The sequence below is a fragment of the Neoarius graeffei genome, chromosome 6 (assembly GCF_027579695.1).
Source record: "Neoarius graeffei isolate fNeoGra1 chromosome 6, fNeoGra1.pri, whole genome shotgun sequence".
NCBI lineage: Eukaryota > Metazoa > Chordata > Actinopteri > Siluriformes > Ariidae > Neoarius > Neoarius graeffei.
The window spans coordinates 90,554,123-90,574,042 of record NC_083574.1 but is presented as its reverse complement, the minus strand read 5'-3'; the positions used below and the strand labels follow the sequence as shown (position 1 = coordinate 90,574,042).

The following is a 19,920-nucleotide window of genomic DNA, read 5'->3' as shown; positions in this document are numbered from 1 at the left end:
TCTGCTTTAGTTTTTGTATGTTGCGTGCCTTCTTTAACTGTATTTTAAAACTGTGTGTATATATATATATATATATATATATATATATATATATATATATATATATATATCTTTGAAAACGAGGAAGCAATGGAGACGAAAGATCCACTGTGGTGACCCCTAATCGGGAGCAGCCAAAAGAAGAATATATATATATTTTAGTTTGTGAAAGTGCCATTGTGGTGTATATATAAGTAGTAGGACCACACAGCAAAAGAACAAAGAACATAGTGAAGGTGTATGTGTCTTGTTGCCTGTTGTTAAAAAAATAAATAAATAAATAAATAAATAAATAATAATAATAATAATAATAATAAATGCAGTATGACATATATAAAAGAGAAAAATTGTCAGTTGAGAGAATACATGTTCCTAGATTGTGTGAACATTGGAAATTGGATGAATAGCCAAAGTAGTATTGAATGCAATCAAGATGTGTCTCATGCAATTGTTGAATAAAGCTATTGAAATTACACAACACGAATCTCCACTCCTTTTTTATCATGGTAAGTGCTTTGCATGTCGTGTTGTTAATTTCTTGAGTGTATGAATGCTATCAAAATGGTCACTTCCATTGAAAGTTTAACAGTAATAGACAGATATCTGGGAGATAGGTGTGGCAGGTCAAGGTGTGTTTTATTAATTATCTTTACTTTCTTGCCTGCGACCCTATAGAACAGGATAAAGTGGCTAGAGATGAGATCTTTACTTTCACTTTTCAATGACTTTAGGTTTGGCTTGCATGTATACACACACACACACACACACACACACACACACGAGCATTGGGGGGGACAGCTCTCTCTCATTACAGGCCATCTGTAAGACACGGGTGTGACTCATCACGTTACCCAATGGTTCATCAATGGGTCAAAGAAAAAAAATGACTGTGATCATCACTGGTTACTTGCAACACTTGAATGAATTGAATGGTGAAGATTTAGAAAACATATTGAGTGGGCGTGCAACGATACACCAGGAACCTCCATCATTTCCAAACCAGATGAAGAAATCATTGCCTCCATTTTTGATCATTAATCTCAGTCAATGAACTGCGATACTGACTCAGAAGGAGAAATTAGTGATAAGGAAAATGTGCCTAAAATTAAAGCAGTCCAGGATTCCAAGTTTCTTGGGAAAGTAAAACTGTTGGGACACTATGATCATACTGTAACAGCTTGTATGCTGGGGCAATGAGGAACTGGGAGATAGGTGTGACAGGTCAAGGTGTGTTATATTAATTATCTTTACTTTCACTTTTCGATTAATTAACATTTGTTTTGCTTGTACACACACACACACACACACGAGCATTGGGAAAAACAGCTCTCTCTCATTACAGGCCATCTGTAAGACACGGGTGTAACTCATCACATATTACCCACTGGTTCAACCTGACTTCTCACCGTTCACAGCCGATGCTGCCACACGTACCGACAGTTTATATTATTCGCATAATTTTATGACTTTGAAAAAAGTGACTTATTTCCTTTACTTCTTACATATGCAAGTGAATTAAGTGTGGATATGAATTAAACACAGTTGGGCTGCTTTTACAAAAGAGTAAGTGATTAGTGTGACAAGTGGGTGTATTTGAGTATTAAATAATTTTTTGTATAAGGAATTCTTTGGATGCCTCCAAAGACTTTGTTATAGTGAGACTGCAGTGCATATATAAGCAGTAGGACCACACAGCAAAAGAACATATTGAACATGTATGTGTCTTGTTGCCTGTTGTTTAAAAAAAAAACAGTATGGTATATATAAAAGAGAAAATATATAGAGTTGAGAGAGAGAGAGTACATGTTCCTATGTTGTGTGAAATTAGAAAATGAGACATAACCAAAGTAGTACAGAATGCAATCAAGATATGGCTCATGCAACTGTTTAATAAAGCGATTAAAATTACATGTGAAAAATCTCCACTCCTTTTTTATCATGGTAAATTCTTTGCATGCCTTGCTTTGTTGATAATTTCTTGAGTGTATGCATGCTATCATAATTGTCACTTCCATTGAAAGTTTAACAGTAATAGACAGAAATGTATAATATAAGCCTTCACATTGGCAGTCTTTGTTATATTATCCTATCGCATTTCAATTAAAATACATAAATATGAATGAATAAATGACTTCATGAGTAAAGTTTTGTATTCACTGGATGGCACTTTTCATGCATGTCCATAATAATCATGCATATTAGACCATTAACTTACTGAGCAGTCGCTTTTCCCATAATTTGCTTTTTAGTGTTCCTCTCTGATTTCAGGATGATTATGTAACACTTTGGAAGAAATATACAGAATAGTAAACCAAAGCTTGATGCTAAAATAGCAAATATCTCTACAGCTACAGTGAATTTCCCAGGAGAGCTGACATAAGCTGGTATAAAAGTAATCCAAACTGCACAAAACATTAGCATGCTGAATGTGATGAATTTGGCTTCATTAAAATTATCTGGAAGCTTCCTAGCCAGAAAAGCTAAAATGAAACACAAAAGTGCTAAAAATCCTATGTAACCCAAAACAGCCCAGAAACCTATGTTTGAGCCCAAACTGCATTCAAGAATGATCTTTTCCTTATAGTGCATTAGATTTTTGAAGGGGAAAGGAGGGGATATTGTCAACCAAAGCACACAAATAAGAACCTGGATGAGAGTGAAGGCAAGGACACTGAGTCTTTGCTGTGGAGGCCCAAACCATTTCATGACATCACTGCCTGGAAGTGTAGCCCTGAAAGCCATTAACACCACGATTGTTTTGCCCAGTACACAAGAGATGCAAAGGACGAAGGTGATCCCAAACACTGTGTGGCGCAGCATACAAGACCACTCAGAGGGCCGACCAATGAAAGTCAGTGAACAAAGGAAGCACAGAGTCAGAGAAAAGAGCAGCAGGAAGCTCAGCTCAGAGTTATTTGCTTTGACTATTGGTGTGTTTTTATATTTAAAGAATATGATTGCTATTACTATTGTCATAAAAGCACCAGCAATTGACAGTGCTGTTAACAAAATTCCCATTGTTTCTTCAAAGGACAAATATTCAGTTTCCTTCTTTACACATTTATCTTTATCTGGATTTGACCAGTATTCTTGGTCGCATTGTTCACATTTAATAGAATCTGTCCGAGAGAGAGAGTAAAAGAAAGGAAAAGAAACAGCACTGAGTAGAATTAATTTACATATAATATCTATTTTCTTTTACCATTGCAAAAATTGTTGACTGAATTATTATTTTATTAGTATTTATATATATGTGATATTAATGATATGTTTTGTGTTTTTGTTTGTTTGCATCCAAAGTTTTGTTTTTCTTTTTACCTGTCATATTACTGATCTCTCCATCAGCACATGGTATGCAGTCAAAACAGCAGATAGGCTTTCCTTTTTGCACAGCCTTTCTTGTGCCAGGGGGGCAACTCTCACTACATATGGACTTTGGCACCTATGACCAAGGCAAAAGTCAGAAGATGCTACTTTCATCAAACATCAGTTCAGCATACATACACCAACCAGGGAAACTACATAAAGAAAGAACCAATAAAAAGCACTAAGAATGTATTGACTTGAACCAACCACTTGAAGTACACAGCATAAGAACACCCTATCATACACATAACAACATAAAAACACCCAACATCCACAACATATGAGACCAAGTCACATATTTGCTCAAATACTCACTTGATTCATATTTTGTGCCCAGACAATGGAGGGCATATTTACTGCTAATCGGTCCTGAGCAGGCAGAGTGGAGTCATAAAGTCCAACTGTTACAAATTTATATTGGTTTTCAGTATTCTTTTGCCAATTTATTATTTCATATCTTGCTGGAGGATCACCATTCTTATCAAAATAAACCTCTTCACCTTCCTTGGTTGTGAAATGCACCCTTTTGAGGCGTTCTAGAAACTGATGGGGAAAATTAGAAATCAGCCTTCCATTCTGTCTAAATATGAATATACATACAGCTGTCTACAAATCTGCTTCATCACACTGCTAAACAAATAATATGTAATTGACTTCAGAAAAACAATGCATTTCCATCTATGCTAAATTTTGACTGGGTTTATATTACTAAAGCTTGTGTGTATAAAAGCTTAAAGTACAAAAATGTGCCTTGAAAATACTGTTAACTCACTGTGAAAGGATCAGGCTGATTCTGTATAGAACATGTTTCTGTGCAGCCAAGAAAATCATGTAGTGCATGGGCAACTGCATATACTCCTTTATACACATTACTGAAAATAGGCATCAAAGACATGTCAGTGAATGTGTTTACTACCTCAGAGACTTCCTCTTCTCCTGTGCATACTGTTATGTTTTCTAACTTATCGTGCACTGTATGTGTACAAGTAAACAGAGCTTCCCAGAATTTTGTAAAAATGGCTCTGCCTACAACTTTCAATGGTTTTATATCGAGTATAAAGTCCTTCAGACCCGTTACTGTTGTTTGGGCTATAGTCAACCCGATAGCTCCTTGTAGTATGTTATACTTATCCCATGCAGCTGCTTCTCGATCAGCAATCCATGCCTCACTTCCCACCCACTGGTAACCAGTGATGTTGTGTTCAGAAAATATATGAAGCAAAATGTCTAGGTCCCAGGGAGTGATAAAACCCACTATCACTCGAGCAGTAGAACTTTTAATTTGCTCAATAATTCTCAACACTTTTTCTTCTGAATAAGTTCTATAAAATGGAAGTGAATATTCTAAGCATATGCCCAGTTGCTCTGCAATTTTTGTAAATGCAGCCATGCCATTATTACCATAATCATCATCTCTTCTTATTGCTCCCACCCAGGTCCAACCAAAGTGTTTGATCATCTCTGCAAGTGCTAAGGTCTGGTAATAATCACTGGGAATAGTGCGCAGAAATGATGGATATTTTCTTTTGTCACTTAGACACTCACAGGTAGAATAGTAACTGATCTAAAATTAGATTCACATAGTTGCATCAAACATGACAATCAGTATTTTTTTCCTCCTGCCACATAACATTATTAGCTATAAATGAGCTCTAAAAAGCCTTTCAAAAAATTGTTGTAAATATTTTATGATGAAAAAATAAATCCATGAAGAACAATTTCTTACTAAGGGCATGCTGAAAGGTCCAATACTAGTTGCTATAGCAGCCGATACTGATGAAAATGTCTCTCCTATAATGGCTTGCACCTGGGCTCGTTTTCTGCAGATCTGATCTGAATCTGAGTTATCATTTCCATTCAAAAGCGTCATTGCTCCTTTCACACCCAGTGCTGCTGAATTACAAGTGTCAAAGATTTTGTAACCCAGTGAAACACCAGGCAGTAATGAAGAACTGTTGTTAATCTCCTCGATTGCAAAGATCAATGTCTGTGAATACTGGAAGGCTCTGAACTCCACACTTGTTTAAAAAAATTAAAAATAAATAATATAGACTATATACATTTACATTCCTCTATACGTCACAAAATTACTACTGACTTGATTGGCAATTGTCAGGTACATTTTTCAGTTCATGTTTATTTTGCTTACCCCATGCAATTTATTGCAGGTATGACTGAATAGGAAGAGTCAATTGTCTCCCATTTATTATGGAAGGAGAAAATTCCTCCAACTATCAAGTCACCATCCTTCCATAGTTGTGGGTATGCAGGTTCTCCGAGCAAGCTGCAAGTAGTCTCATGTGAACTGGAGGAATTGATCATGGATATTATTATATGCAAGACAGTAAAGATTGACTCCATCTATTTCTGCAGCTCTGGAAGCTATAAAGAATAAATATAGAGCAAATGAGATAATGAATGTGACCTTGGTCTGATTTGTTAGCTTACTGAACAAAAATAATCTCGGGTATTTATGCAGAAGGAAATGCAAATTCTCGATAGGAAAGTTATTCATGTGGGTCACAGCCAAAGGAGGTGTGACATGTTTCTAATCTGAAAGAATTGTGCCTTGCTGTCTTTTTTTGTCACCTGTTTTCTTTCAACTATTGTTCAAAACATATTTATTAATATTAAATATTTTTAAATTAATTGTTGAAGGTAAAGAGTTCTATTGAGTACAATAGGCTGGCGATACCATAACGTGAAAAAATGAGTCTTTGATCAGTCAAATGCCATGAGAGAGTTTTATCTATGGTGATAATGCAGAGATTGAGGTGGATGGTGCTGATAATCAAAGTGATCAGCATTTCCTATTTGAAACTTAGTTTTCTTGACAATTTGGCAGTAACGCTATTCACCATAAGTGGGTTCGGTTATAAATATAGAAGTAAGAGCAGAAGTTTACATCTGATAGAATTTCAGTGAAGTAAAAAGTGTAGTATTCAGAACTATATAATCAAGAACATGTAAAAGTTTGACCATGTAATGAATCATTCTGTGTAAACTCTATTGAACATTAAAATCTCAGAAGATCAACAGTTTCTGAAATACTCAAACCAACCTTCTGGCACCAACAACCATATGGTCAAAAACTGATATTTGATTGGTATATTGCATGAATGAGCAGGTGCTCCAAAAAAATGCCACTGAGTGTATAGTGTGGAATGTGCCTTTCACATGAGCCATGAACCACAACTGTGCAGTGTGACATAGCAAATAAATTCAGTGCTGAACACAGGCACCCCCAGAACAGGTGTAAATTAAATTTTTTCACTCTCTGGTAAAAAGAGGGTCAGTAGAAAAACCACAAATTGCTGACCGTTGAGATGGTAGCCACCTGGCATTGATTAATTGTTGGTAATCTCTGAAAATTTGCTTGTTTTTATTTATTTATTTATTTGGTAAAGTGGCTTACTCTCAGACCTAACTCATCAGTATCTCTGTTTGGAAGTTAAACTACAGCGGACTCATAGTGGGCACCAGGTGGTCTTTGATAAGAGATGGATGTAAAAAGGAGGAGATTTTCAATGGAGGAACTAAGGGTTTAGTGTTGTGTTCTGAGAATCAATCAAAGTGAATGATGCAGGCACCCTGAAAGTTCAGACTGCACTTTCTTAAAAAGAAGAGAACTCTGATTGACAGTTAATTCCTGGTCCTCTTATGCAGCTGGCCCAAAAAATTGCGCAGGTACTAGTGGAAGGCACCTGGCAGAGAAGATTAGGCAAGCCAGTCTTGGGGCTGGGTTTGCACCAGTGAGTCTGAGGTTGTGCCACAGTGGCTGGTGAAACATTTATAGTTCTTCTGCAGATTTAGGATACTTTTCAATTGTTGGAATGTTTCATTGATGCTCATAAATTCTTCATTCACTCCTTGTTTATGATAAAATGTTTAACATTACAAGAGAATTTTTGAGCCTTCATGAAACAACTGTTGGGGGAAACTATTTGTTTAATATTCTGCTGTTATTGTCAAGCAGATGTGGCAGTCTAGCTCATGGGACATATAACACTATGTAAAAGGAATGTGGAAAGAAATTCTATCAAGCAAAGTTGCTTTAAAAAATAATTAAAATAAAATGTGGTATTGGGGCACTGTCATGTCTTAGAATGGGAAGAGTGGCAGGAAACTGACAGGCAACTAATGAGTGTTTACACCTTTGAGTGTGGCAAATGAAAATCATTACATACACTCTTTTGCATTACATTACATGCACTCTTTTTCGCATATGTGCTCTTTTTAACCATTCATTGAGCACTGGTCGTCTGCCTCCTGAGTGGAAATCTGCTGATGTCACACCCATCCACAAGAGAGACTCCAAGGAACTAGCTGAAAACTACAGACCTATTTCGCTTCTGCCCATCATAACCAAGGTATTTGAACGCTGTGTCTACAACAGAATCTACAATCACATGTTGAACCTGATCACCACTGCACAGTATGGATTCCTCAGACATCGCTCTTGTGTTACTGAGCTACTCTCCATACTCCACACTATTGGAGAATCCCTTGACAAGAACACTCAAGTAGATATTATCTACCTAGATTTTGCCAAAGCATTCGACAAAGTCGACCATAAGATCCTCTTAAGTAAGCTGAGATTGTACGACATCGGTGGGATGCTCCTGAACTGGTTTGAGGACTACTTAAATGGTCATTCTCAAAAGAGTTGTTGTTGATGGTGTTGCATCTTCCTGGGCTCCAGTCACCTCCAGAGTACCTCAAGGCAGCATCTTGGGTCCTCTTCTTTTTGTCATGTTCATTAACGATCTTCCTGATGTCATTCCCAAGAAAACCACAGCTGCTATGTACGCTGACAACACCAAGATATTCCATAAAGTTACTTCTCATGGCGACTGCGAAGACCTTCAGAATGCACTGTCAAGGCTTAACGCTTGGAGCTTTACCAACAACATCAAATTCAATGGCTCAAAGTGTAAGCTGCTGACAGTGACATGCAAGAAAAGTCCAAACCTGTATGATTACCACCTTGGCGCAGACGTAATCCAATGCGTACAAAAGGAAAAAGATCTCGGAGTTACCATCACAAGCAACCTTAACTGGGACGAGCATATTAGAACCATCACAGCCAATGCTAACAAACTTCTTGGTATGCTCAAGAGGACATGCCCTCAACTGACCAATGCAAGATGCAGAAGAACACTATACCTAGCACATATAAAATCTCAGATAGTGACTGCTTCTGAGGTTTGGTCACCCATCCTGTTTAAACTCAAAGAACAGATCGAAAAAGTCCAGCGACGTGCCACCAGATGGATCCTCAGGACCAAGATTGGGGAAACCACTTACAAAGAAAGGTTAAAGAACTTGGACTTACTCCCTCTCTGCTATGATAGAGAGATTAAGGATTTGATGGTCTTTTATAAATCTTTAGATGGACAAACAAACCTTAATGTTCATGATTTGGTCAAATTCACCAAACATTTACGTACTTGTCTTACTCAGAACCCCGGTATCGTTCTTGAAACATCTCTTCGTAAAACCACTACATTTCAAGCATCTTACTTAAATAGGATAATTTGCCTCTGGAATGCCATCTTTAAAGAGGTGCCAATGAGTATTTTTTCTAGTCGTTCTCAATTTAAATTGTTTCTAAAGCATAAATACTTATCTTTGCTTGAGGACACATTTGATGTTGATCTGACATGTACTTGGTCACTAGTTCACAAGTGTCCTTGTCATCATACTCGATAATAACCGAATCTCAGTGACTTTATTTGATTTTATTTGTCTGAACTCTAGTGATTATTTTTGATTGGTATTCATAGATCTTAGTTCACTAGTTATCAATTTTTTACCATAACTGAATTTAATTTAATTTTTCAAGTCAATTGTTCTATTTATTTTAAGGTAGTCAAAAGGAAATGCCTAGCATGGGACTTAGAGTCCCGTTCGCACTTTCCTCTTTGGGTAGTCCTACGTTTTCTTCTTGTTTCAGAAAGAGGTGGAAGACCAGGGAACTTCCCCATGCAGTTTGATAAGTTGGACCCAGTTCGTGTCAGTAAACCCACTTGAGTTGAGCAGACTACAAACATGGACAGCTCGGACTACAACTCCCAGCACACCCAGCGCCCTCTATCTCCTGCCTTCTGACTCTCAGCTGATATTCATTTCCTCATCACCTGTCTCAGTATTTAAACCCCAGTCACACAAGCACACGTCGCGAAGTATCGTTCTGGTTTTTCTTGACATACCAAGCCTTGTTATTCTCTGACTGCCTTTCTACCTGTTTGACCTTTGCAAGTGTTTTCTCGTTTCCTTGATTTCTGTTTTGCCCACATTAGTCTGTTTGCCGATCGCCCAACCCGAGATTGTTCTTTGACTATGATTCCTGTCTCTCATTTTGGCTTGGTTTGCTATTCTAAAGCTGTCTTCTGCCGCATGCACATCCGTAGCTGCCTGCCTACACACAGCATACCTCACCAGCATGAATGTAGTGGAGTATCACAAATAGATGGCTCTCAATGCACAGTGGTGACTGCTAGGAGAACATCAACAGATGCTCACCGATCTGAACACCGGGATGATGCAGCTAACAACTGTCATGTCGCAGGCCCTCCTAATGCACACTGAATCTCCTCCTCGCTCGGCATTGCAAATCCCCGAACCTGAAAAGTTCACTGGCGACCCGCCACATGTAAGGGCTTGTTACAATGCTCATTGTATTTCGCCACCATGCCGGATATTCCGGAAGAACACTAACTCGCGAAATTTCTGTCTCTCCTCACCGGTAAAGCACTCTGCTGGCCTACAGCCATCTGGAACAAGGGTGGAAAGCCAACAGGGTCATATGAACAGTTCCTCTCCCTATTCAAGAAGGTGCTCGATCATGAGCCCGAGGGAATTGAAGTTGGGGAAAGCCTTCTCACTAACTCTTGGGGCACCAGAAGCATCACAGAGTATGCCCTGGATTTCAGGACCCTTGCAGCCTCCAGTGGATGGAACGACCCAACAATCAAAACGATCTTTTGACAGAGACTGCACCCTGAAATACTCAGTGAGCTGGCATGTAGGGATGAGAACCTCTCACTGGACTCCCTGATCGAACTGGCCATACATCTAGACCAGCTGTTGAAGCACCGGCCTTCACTCCTCACGGAGAAGAAGCCAACGTCACCTCCCGAGGACCACGTGCCCATGGAGCTGTCATGCACACGGTTGTCCCACGCTGAGCATGCCAGAAGGTGCAAGGATGGTTTGTACATCTACTGTTGGAGCGCCAGTCATGACATCCAACACTGCCCAGTTCGACCTGCCCAGGGAACCTCAACCGAGAGACGTGTTCCAGCCCAAATTCCAGTGAGAAAACGTAACTCTAAATCCTTCAAATTCCCAGTGTAACGGAAGATGGCATCCTCCACTCATGTCCTGTCAGCCTTCATAGATTCAGGAGGAGAAGAGAACATCATCGCCGAAGCCCTCATGCAAAAGCTTAACCTGCCAGTCACCTCTCTGCAAAGGGCACTTAGCATCCAGACTATCAATGGCGGACCCATAGGTGACGGCCTAGTCACCTCATGGACACAGCCGCTGCAGATACAAGTGGGGGCCGTACATCATGAACTAATCTCTTTGTACATCATGACCACTGATCATCATGATATCATCCTCGGCTACCCCGGTTACAACTGCATGATTCCCTCATCTCCTGGCAGAACAAGGAGATACACCAGTGGTCACCTACATGCTTTCAGAGCTGCCTCTCTCATCCCCAAGTCGTTATCTCCTCCACCTCAGTTGAGAGCCCGCTCCCCGACTCCATGGACAATGTTCCAGAATGCTACCAGGATCTTTCTTCAGCAAGGGGAAGGCCTGTGGACTACCACCGCATAGGCCCTGTGACTGCACCATTGAGCTGTTGCCAGGCATGGCGCCACCACGAGGTCACACCTATCCCCTTTCCCAGAAAGAACATGCTGCCGTGGAAGAGTACATCCAGGAGGCTCTCAAACAAGGTTACATCCGGCCGTCGAAATCTCCTTCCTCGGCCGGCTTCTTCTTTGTGGAGGAACGAGGAGGTGGACTTTAGCCCTGCATAGACTATAGAGGGCTTAATGAGGTCACCATTAAATATCTGCATCCCCTCCTTCTGGTTCCGGCAGCTCTGGAGCAACTCAGATTGGCCAAGGTGTTTTCCAAGCTGGATCTTTGAAGTGCCTACAACCTGATCCGGATTAAACAAGGTGCCGAGTGGAAGACCAGCTTCAGCACAACCACTGGTCACTTCGAATACCGGGTTATGCTATGTGGCCTATCTTCGGCTCCCAGCATGTTCCAAAGTTTCATCAGTGACGTGCTGCAGGACATGCTGGGAAAATAAGTTATTGCCTACATAGATGACATCTTGATCTATTCCTCAGATTTCCCCACTCATCAGGGCCATGTCAGAGCTGTCCTCAAACAGGTGCTGGAGAACGACCTCTATGTCAAAGCCGAAAAATGCAAATTCCACCAAGAAAAGATCTCCTTCCTGGGCTACATCATTAGCTCGGAAGGGGTCAGCATGGACTCAACCAAAGTCTCAGCAGTTCCCTCGTGGCCCCAAGCTAAGTCTGTTAAGGACCTCCAGAAATTTCTAGGTTTTGCCAACTTCTACCGCCGTTTCATCAGGAACTTCAGCACCTTGGCCGCTCCATTGACCACTCTCCTGAAAAAGGGTCCCAAGTGCCTACGATGGAATCCTCAGGCAGAAGCAGCTTTCAACAAGCTGAAAACCGCCTTCACATTGGCTCCGATTCTCCAGCATCCAGACCCCACGAAACCATTCATCATGGAAGTAGACCCCTCCGACAAAGGAATAGGAGCCATCTTGTCCCAGCGGTTTGGGGAAAAGCCAAAATTACATCCAGTGGCTTTCTTCTCCAATAAGCTAACCCCTGCCGAGAGCAGTTACGATGTGGGAAATCACGAGCTGCTGGCCATGAAACTAGCCTTGGAGGAATGGTGACACTGGTTGGAGGGAGAAACTCATCCATTCATCATCCTAGCTGACCATAAGAAACTAGAGTATCTCAAGTAGGCCAAGAGGCTGAATCCACATCAGACCAGGTGGGCGCTGTTCTTCACCCATTTTAATTTCTCTATCTCCTTCTGACCAGGGTCAAAGAACGCCAAGGTGGATTCTCTCTCCTGGGCTGTAGAACCATCTCCCAAAGACACAGAACCTCAACCCATCATCGCGACACAGCATGTCGTACAATCCATCACATGGGATCTGGACAGTGAAATCCATAAGTCTCGACCACAATCTGTACCTAATCACATTCCATCTGGTCTTCTCTTTGTGCAAGCACATCTATGCAGCAAAATCATCACCTGTGCGCATGCCTCTCCTGCAGCTGGTTACCCCAACAGTCAACATACCAGCCAGATGCTGAAGAATAGATACTGGTGGGACAACATGCTGACCGAAATCAACCAGTTCATCTCTTCCTGTTCCGATTGTGCCCAGGCCAAGGTTCCTTGAGCTCCTCCAGCCAGCAAACTCATGCCTCTACCTGTCCCACAGTAACCCTGGTCACACTTGGCGATCGACTTCATCACAGACCTCCCTTCAATTCCACAATCATGGTCACCATCAACCGGTTCTCGAAAGCTTTGAGGCTCATCCCTCTTCTGGGTATCCCTACAGTCGCCCAAATGGCTGAGCTTCTTTTCCAAGAAGTATTCCGATACTATGGCATCCCTGAAGACATCGTCAGCCGCCGAGGCACACAATTCATCTCCAAATTCAATTCCTGCTTCATGGAGAGGTTGGGGTGTCTGTTAGTCTCACATCCGGCTACCACCCACAGTCCAATGGGCAGGGAGAATGGGCCAACCAGGAAATCGGCTGCTTCCTGCGAATCTACTGCATGTGCAACCAGGGGGACTGGGCACATTTCCTGCCATGGGCCAAGTATGTTCAGAACTCCCTAAAGCATTCTGCGACTCAGCTAACACCTTTCCAGTGCACGCTCAGCTAACAACCACCCTTGTTCCCCTGGGATGATGCACCCAATCAGGTACAGGCAGTAGACAAGTGGTTCCAGTGCAGCCAAACTATTTGGGAAGAGGTCCATCAGCAGCTACAGGTTGTCTGTGCCAAGTACAAGACATATGCCGATCAACACAGAGGAGAGACTCCCACCTATCTTCCCATTGATCGAGTATGGGTGGCGACTAAGAACCTACAAGAGACACATGCCTGTAAGAAACTACAACCATTCTACATCGAACCCTTCAAGGTGTAACAGTGCATCGACGATGTCTTATATCATCGAGAACTTCCACCACACAGCAGAGTCTCTCCCACTTTCCATGTCTCCAATCTCAAACCTGTCATCCCAGGTCCAGTCTCTGACAACACACCCACTCAAGAGCACCCATCTCTGAATCTCGATGGGGAACCCATCTACCACGTCAACAAAATCCTGGACTCCAGGCGAAGAGGTGGCCAGATCAAGTACCTGGTAGATTGGGAAGGGTATGGGCTGGAAGAAAAAAGTTGGGTCAAGTCAAAGGACATCCTCAACCCTCTGCTCAAGCAAGACTTCCACACCCAACACCCCAGCAAGCCAGCACCCATAGGTAGACGACGCCCGCGTAAGAGTATAGCTCCCAGAGGTAGCTTCTCGGTGGGGGGGGGCTCTGTCAGTAAACCCGCTGGAGAAGAGCAGACTACAAACATGGAGAGCTTGGACTACAACTCCCAGCACACACAGTGCCCTCTATCTCCTGCCTTCTGACTCTCAGCTGACATTCATTTCCTCTTTACCTGTCTCAGTATTTAAACACCAGTCACACAAGCACACATTGCGAAGTATCATTCTGTTTTTTCTGTACATACCAATCCTTGTTATTCTCTGACTGCCTTTCTGCCTGTTTGACCTTTGCTAGTGTTTACTCATTTCCTCAATTTCTGTTTTGCCCACCTTACTCTGTTCGCTGATCGCCGAACCCTAGCTTGTTCTTTGACTACAGTTCCTGTCTCTCATTTTGGCTTGGTTTGCTATTCAAAAGCTGTCTTCTGCCGCATGTACATCCGTAAGTGCCTGGGTACTCACAGTTCGGAGACCACTCTAATCTGTCTCTGCTTCTGGCAGATCCAGGTAACAGTCACCTCCATTTAGGAGATGTGAACTGGCTCCAGTGCAAATTAGGTTAATGAATATGAACTCATGCAGACTCATAGACAGAAATTCTGCATGAAAGTTGCTGGAATTTCACTCCTGTGGTGTGACTTCAGGACAGCATCGGATACCCAGACAGCAGACAACTCTGATCTGAATTCACATTTCTTCTGACACATTCTCACAATCAATTCCACTGAGGAGATTTAGGCCATTCAGTATGTGTTTACTTCATGTCTATATAAGTCTGTTACTTATTTGCCTGCGTGAAGTCTGCACATTTGTGGATACAACTCTTACACTGCCAGCTTGGATAAACTTTTCCTGCATCTATAGATGCAGTGGATTCAGGTTATAGATATAATAATAATTTAGCAAAATTCATTTATACTTAGGAGGTAACCAATATGCTCAATCATTTTGTATATAGAAATGGGTTGTTACTCAAGATGGTGGCACGCACAGATGCAGCAGCCCATTGCAGACCCAATAACATGGTGTTTTTAAATATTTCTATGTCTACATGTTCATCGATACAGTGTCTTGCAAAAGTATTCATCCCCCATTTGTGTTTGTCCTCTTTTGTCACATTCCATGCTGGAATTTAAATGCATTTTTGGAGCATTAGCACCATTTGATTTACACAACATGCCTACAACATTAAAGGTGAAAGCTGTTGGTTTATTGTGATACAAAAAATAATTAAGATGAAAAAACAGAAATCTGGGCGGCACGGTGGTGTAGTGGTTAGCGCTGTCGCCTCACAGCAAGAAGGTCCTGGGTTCGAGCCCCGTGGCCGGCGAGGGCCTTTCTGTGTGGAGTTTGCATGTTCTCCCCGTGTCTGCGTGGGTTTCCTCCGGGTGCTCCGGTTTCCCCCACAGTCCAAAGACATGCAGGTTAGGTTAACTGGTGACTCTAAATTGACCGTAGGTGTGAATGTGAGTGTGAATGGTTGTCTGTGTCTATGTGTCAGCCCTGTGATGACCTGGCGACTTGTCCAGGGTGTACCCCGCCTTTCGCCTGTAGTCAGCTGGGATAGGCTCCAGCTTGCCTGCGACCCTGTAGAACAGGATAAAGCGGCTAGAGATAATGAGATGAGATGAGAAACAGAAATCTGGAGTGTGCATAGGTATTCATCCCCCAAAGTCAATACTTTGTAGAGCCAGCTTTTGCTGCAATTACAGCTGCAAGTCTCTTGGGGTATGTCTCTATTAGCTTAGCACATCTTTCCACTGGGATTTTTGTCCATTCCTCAAGGCAAAACTGCTCCAACTCCTTCAAGATAGATGAGTTGTGTTGGTGTACAGCAATCTTCAATTTATGCCACAGACTGTCAATTGGATTGAGGTCTGGGCTTTGATTAGACCATTCTAAGACATTTAAATGTTTCGCTTTAAACCACTCCAGTGTAGCTTTAGCAGCATGTTTAGTGTCATTGTCCTGCTGGAACATGAACCTTCATCCCAGTCTCAAACCTCTGGCTGACCCAAACAGGTTTTCCTCCAGAATTGCCCTGTATTTAGTGCCATCCCTCTTTCCTTCAATCCTAGCCAGCTTTCCTGTCAATGCAGATGAAAAATATCCCCACAGCACGATGCTGCCACCACCATGATTCAGTGTAGGAATGGTGTTCTCAGAATGTTGTGTTTGTGCCACACACGGCATTTCCCATGATGGCAAAAAAGATGAATTTTAGTCTCATTTGACCAGGGAATCTTTTTCCATGTGTTTGCGGAGTCTGCTGCAAGCTGTTGGGCAAACTCCAAATGTATTTTCTTCAGCAATTACTTTTTTTTCTGGCCACTCTTCCATAAAGCCCTGCCCACTCTGTGGAGTGTACAGCTTAAAGTGGTCCTATGGACAGAAACTCCCATCTCCGCTCTGGCTCTTTGCAGCTCCTTCAGTGTTATCTTTGGTGTCTTTGTTACATCTATGATTAATGACGTCCTTGCCCGGTCTGTGAGTTTTGGAGGGTGACCTTCTCTTCTCAGGATTGTAGTGGTGACATATTCTTACCATTTTGATATAATGGATTTATTGGTGCTTCCGGGGATATTCAAAGTTTGGGATATTTTTTATAACCCAACTGTGGCAGCGGGGGCATGGCCAAGCATCGGTCTGTGAATGGAGGGTGGAGTCAGGGAAGGTAAGTGGTGGAATCATTGCACCTGATGGGAATTAACCTGTGTTTGTGTGTCTTCCCCAGTGACCGCGCCCTTTAAAAGGAGAGAGAGAGCAGAGAAAGGGAGCTCTCTCCCCAACCAGAACACTTGTGTGTGTGTGTGTGTGTGTGTGTGTGTGTGTGTGTGTGTGGCTGGGAGAGTGTGAAAAGCTCAAAAGCTAAAAGTAAAAAGAGTTTTTGAGAACACAATTCTGGCCTGCCGTGCTTCTGTGCTCCACCCACCTGGTCAGATGCTACAGTGGTGCCGAAACCCGGGAAGGAGTGCAGAAGGGAATGGCCACATGGAGCCCTCCCCCTTCAAGGACCTGGTCTATGCCCTCACCATGGCCCAACAGAGCCAGCACCAGGCGCTGATCGCCCTCTGGAAGGAGCAGGAACAACAGTTCGAAGCCCTGGTGCTGGCGCAACAGGAAGATCGCCAGGCGTTCCGGCACCTGCTCGTGTCAGCGGGGTCCACAAACACCACCACTGCGGACCCTCCCCACCTCACCGTAATGAAGATGGGTCCACATGATGACCCCGAAGCCTTCCTCGCTCTTTTTGAGCAGGCAGCAGAGGCGAGGGGTTGGCCGGTGGAACAGCGCGCGGTGTGCCTCCTCCTCCTGCTAACAGGCAGGGTGCAGATGGCCGCGCTACAGCTCCCCGCCGACAGCCGGCTGGTCTACGCGGACCTCCGCAGGGTCGTCCTCCAAAGCGTGGGTCGCACCCCGGAACAGCAATGGCAGTGCTTCCGTGCGCTGTGCCTGGAGGAGGTCGGCCAGCCGTTCGCGTTTGGCCAGCAACTCTGGGACACCAGCCAGTGGTCGCTGAGGGCCAACAACTGTGACGACGAGGGAATCATTGATCTGGCGGTGCTGGAACAATTTGTTGCCCGACTTCCGGAAGGAACAGTGGAGTGGGTCCAGTGCCATCGCCCAGCGTCGCTGGATCAGGCCATCAAGCTGGCGGAGGGCCATATTGCAGCTGTTCCGTCAGCAGGACAGCGTGTCTCCCCTTCTCCCCTCTCTTCTCTCTCTCCCTCTGTTCCTTGTCCTCGCCCCATTCCCCCACCGTGGAGGCGGGGGCCAGCTCCACCCCAGCTGTCTCACTGCACCCATGGTGCCCTACCATTTCCTACTTCCTTGTCTGTGTCTTCCCCCCCTGAGGTGAGTGATCTCCAGAACACTGGTGCAGGGAGAGAGCTTGGGCCGGTATGCTGGCACTGCGGGGAACCGGGGCACCTCCAGCATCAGTGCTCGACGATGGAGGTGGGAGCGGTGGTCCAGATCCCCGACAAGCCAGGGACTGCCCTCGATTAGGCTTGAGCGTATCGCATACCGGTGAGTATCCAAGGGGATCCGTATCAGGCTTTGGTGGACTCCGGCTGTAATTAGACCTCACTCCACCAAAGCCTGGTGCAAGACAAGGCAGTGGGAAGAGCACAATTGGTGAAGGTGTTGTATGTGCACGGGGATGTTCACAACTACCCTTTAGTGTCGGTCCACATTCTATTTCAAGGGGAAAAATTTAGAGTAAAGGCTGCGGTTAATCCTCGACTAACTCACTCAATAATTTTGGGGACTGATTGGCCGGGATTTCGGGAATTAATGACACATTTATTGAAGAGTGGGGCCTGCCATAATTCAGCGGGGGGAGGTCCCGGAATGGCATTGGTGGGAGCAGCTGTCACACAGCCGTCTGCGTCATCGCCACGTCAGAATGAGGAGCAGCAGGCTCCTCCTCCCTCTCTCGGGGATTCCCTCGCGGTTTTCCCTCACGGTTTTCCCATTTGAGCAGTCGCGAGACGAGACTCTGTGGCATGCGTTTGACCAAGTGAGAGTAATCGATGGTCAAACTCTCCAGCCAAATGCCACCCCATCCTTCCCCTATTTTTCCATTATTAAGGATAGATGATACCCAGTGATGCAGGACACTCAGACTAAGGAATAAATAACACAGCTTTTAATCCCAAAGAGCTGCCGGGAATTGATATTCCAGGTGGCTCACTTTAATCCCATGGCCGGACACTTGGGGCAGGATAAGACACTAGCCCGAAAAATGGCCCGGTTCTATTGGCTAGGGACTCACGGCAATGTCTGTAGGTGGTGTATGGCATGCCGCGAATGCGAGTTAGTAAATCCCGCAGCCACTCCAAAAGTGTCTTTGCACCCTCTGCCGTTAATCGAGACACCGTTCGAAAGAATAGGGATGGATCTCATTGGGCCATTAGATTGGTCAACATAAGGATACTGCTTTAATTTAGTTCTGGTGGACTATACAATGCGATATCCAGAAGCAGTACCTCTTCGCAATATCTCAGCACGTAATATTGCAGAAGCACTCTTCTGTGTCATCTGCCGGGTCGGAATCCCCAAAGAGATTCTGACTGATCAAGGCACTATGTTTATGTCACGCACACTGCACGAACTGTATGGGTTACTGGGAATTGAGCCTATCCGCACCAGCCTTTATCACCCACAAACAGATGGCTTAGTCGAACGGTTTAAATTGCACCCTCAAAAACATACAACCCCGATTCCAAAAAAGTTTGGACAAAGTACAAATTGTAAATAAAAACAGAATGCAATAATTTACACATCTCAAAAACTGATATTGTATTCACAATAGAACATAGACAACATATCAAATGTCGAAAGTGAGACATTTTGAAATTTCATGCCAAATATTGGCTCATCTGAAATTTGATGAAAGCAACACATCTCAAAAAAGTTGGGACAGGGGCAATCAGAGACTGGAAAAGTTAAAGGTACAAAAAAGGAACAGCTGGAGGACCAAATTGCAACTCATGAGGTCAATTGGCAATAGGTCATTAACATGACTGGGTATAAAAATAGCATCTTGGAGTGGCAGCAGCTCTCAGAAGGAAAGATGTTCACCAATCCCCCTAATTCTGCCCCCACAAATAGTGGAGCAATATCAGAAAGGAGTTCGACAGTGTAAAATTGCAAAGAGTTTGAACATATCATCTACAGTGCATAATATCATCAAAAGATTCAGAGAATCTGGAAGAATCTCTGTGTGTAAGGGTCAAGGCCAGAAAACCATACTGGGTGCCCGTGATCTTCGGGCCCTTAGACTGCACTGCATCACATACAGGCATTCTTCTGTATTGGAAATCACAAAATGAGCTCAGAAATATTTCCAGAGAACATTATCTCTGAACACAATTCACCATGCCATCCGCCGTTGCCAGCTAAAACTCTA

At 43.4% G+C, this 19,920-nt stretch overlaps 1 protein-coding gene across 1 annotated transcript; it reads right to left on the bottom strand.

Moving 5' to 3' along the window:
- Positions 1-2,250: 2,250 nt before the first annotated feature.
- LOC132888376 (extracellular calcium-sensing receptor-like) lies at positions 2,251-5,766 on the bottom strand. The gene is made up of 6 exons (XM_060924431.1): positions 5,555-5,766; positions 5,132-5,423; positions 4,178-4,969; positions 3,721-3,948; positions 3,358-3,481; positions 2,251-3,158 (listed from the first exon to the last, which is right to left on the bottom strand). The coding sequence occupies exons 1-6, from the start codon at positions 5,764-5,766 to the stop codon at positions 2,251-2,253; spliced, it is 2,556 nt and encodes an 851-aa protein (XP_060780414.1).
- Positions 5,767-19,920: the final 14,154 nt, after the last annotated feature.

Bases quoted from the DNA above. Each gene is read 5' to 3' on its own strand.
- LOC132888376 (XM_060924431.1), bottom strand. From the start codon at position 5,766: ATGGAGTCAATCTTTACTGTCTTGCATATAATAATATCCATGATCAAT. The intron at 4,970-5,131 runs GTAAGAAATTGT...ATCTAATTTTAG, and splicing joins GACCTTTCAGCATGCCCTTA to ATCAGTTACTATTCTACCTG. The intron at 3,949-4,177 runs GTGAGTTAACAG...TTTCCCCATCAG, and splicing joins ATCAGCCTGATCCTTTCACA to TTTCTAGAACGCCTCAAAAG.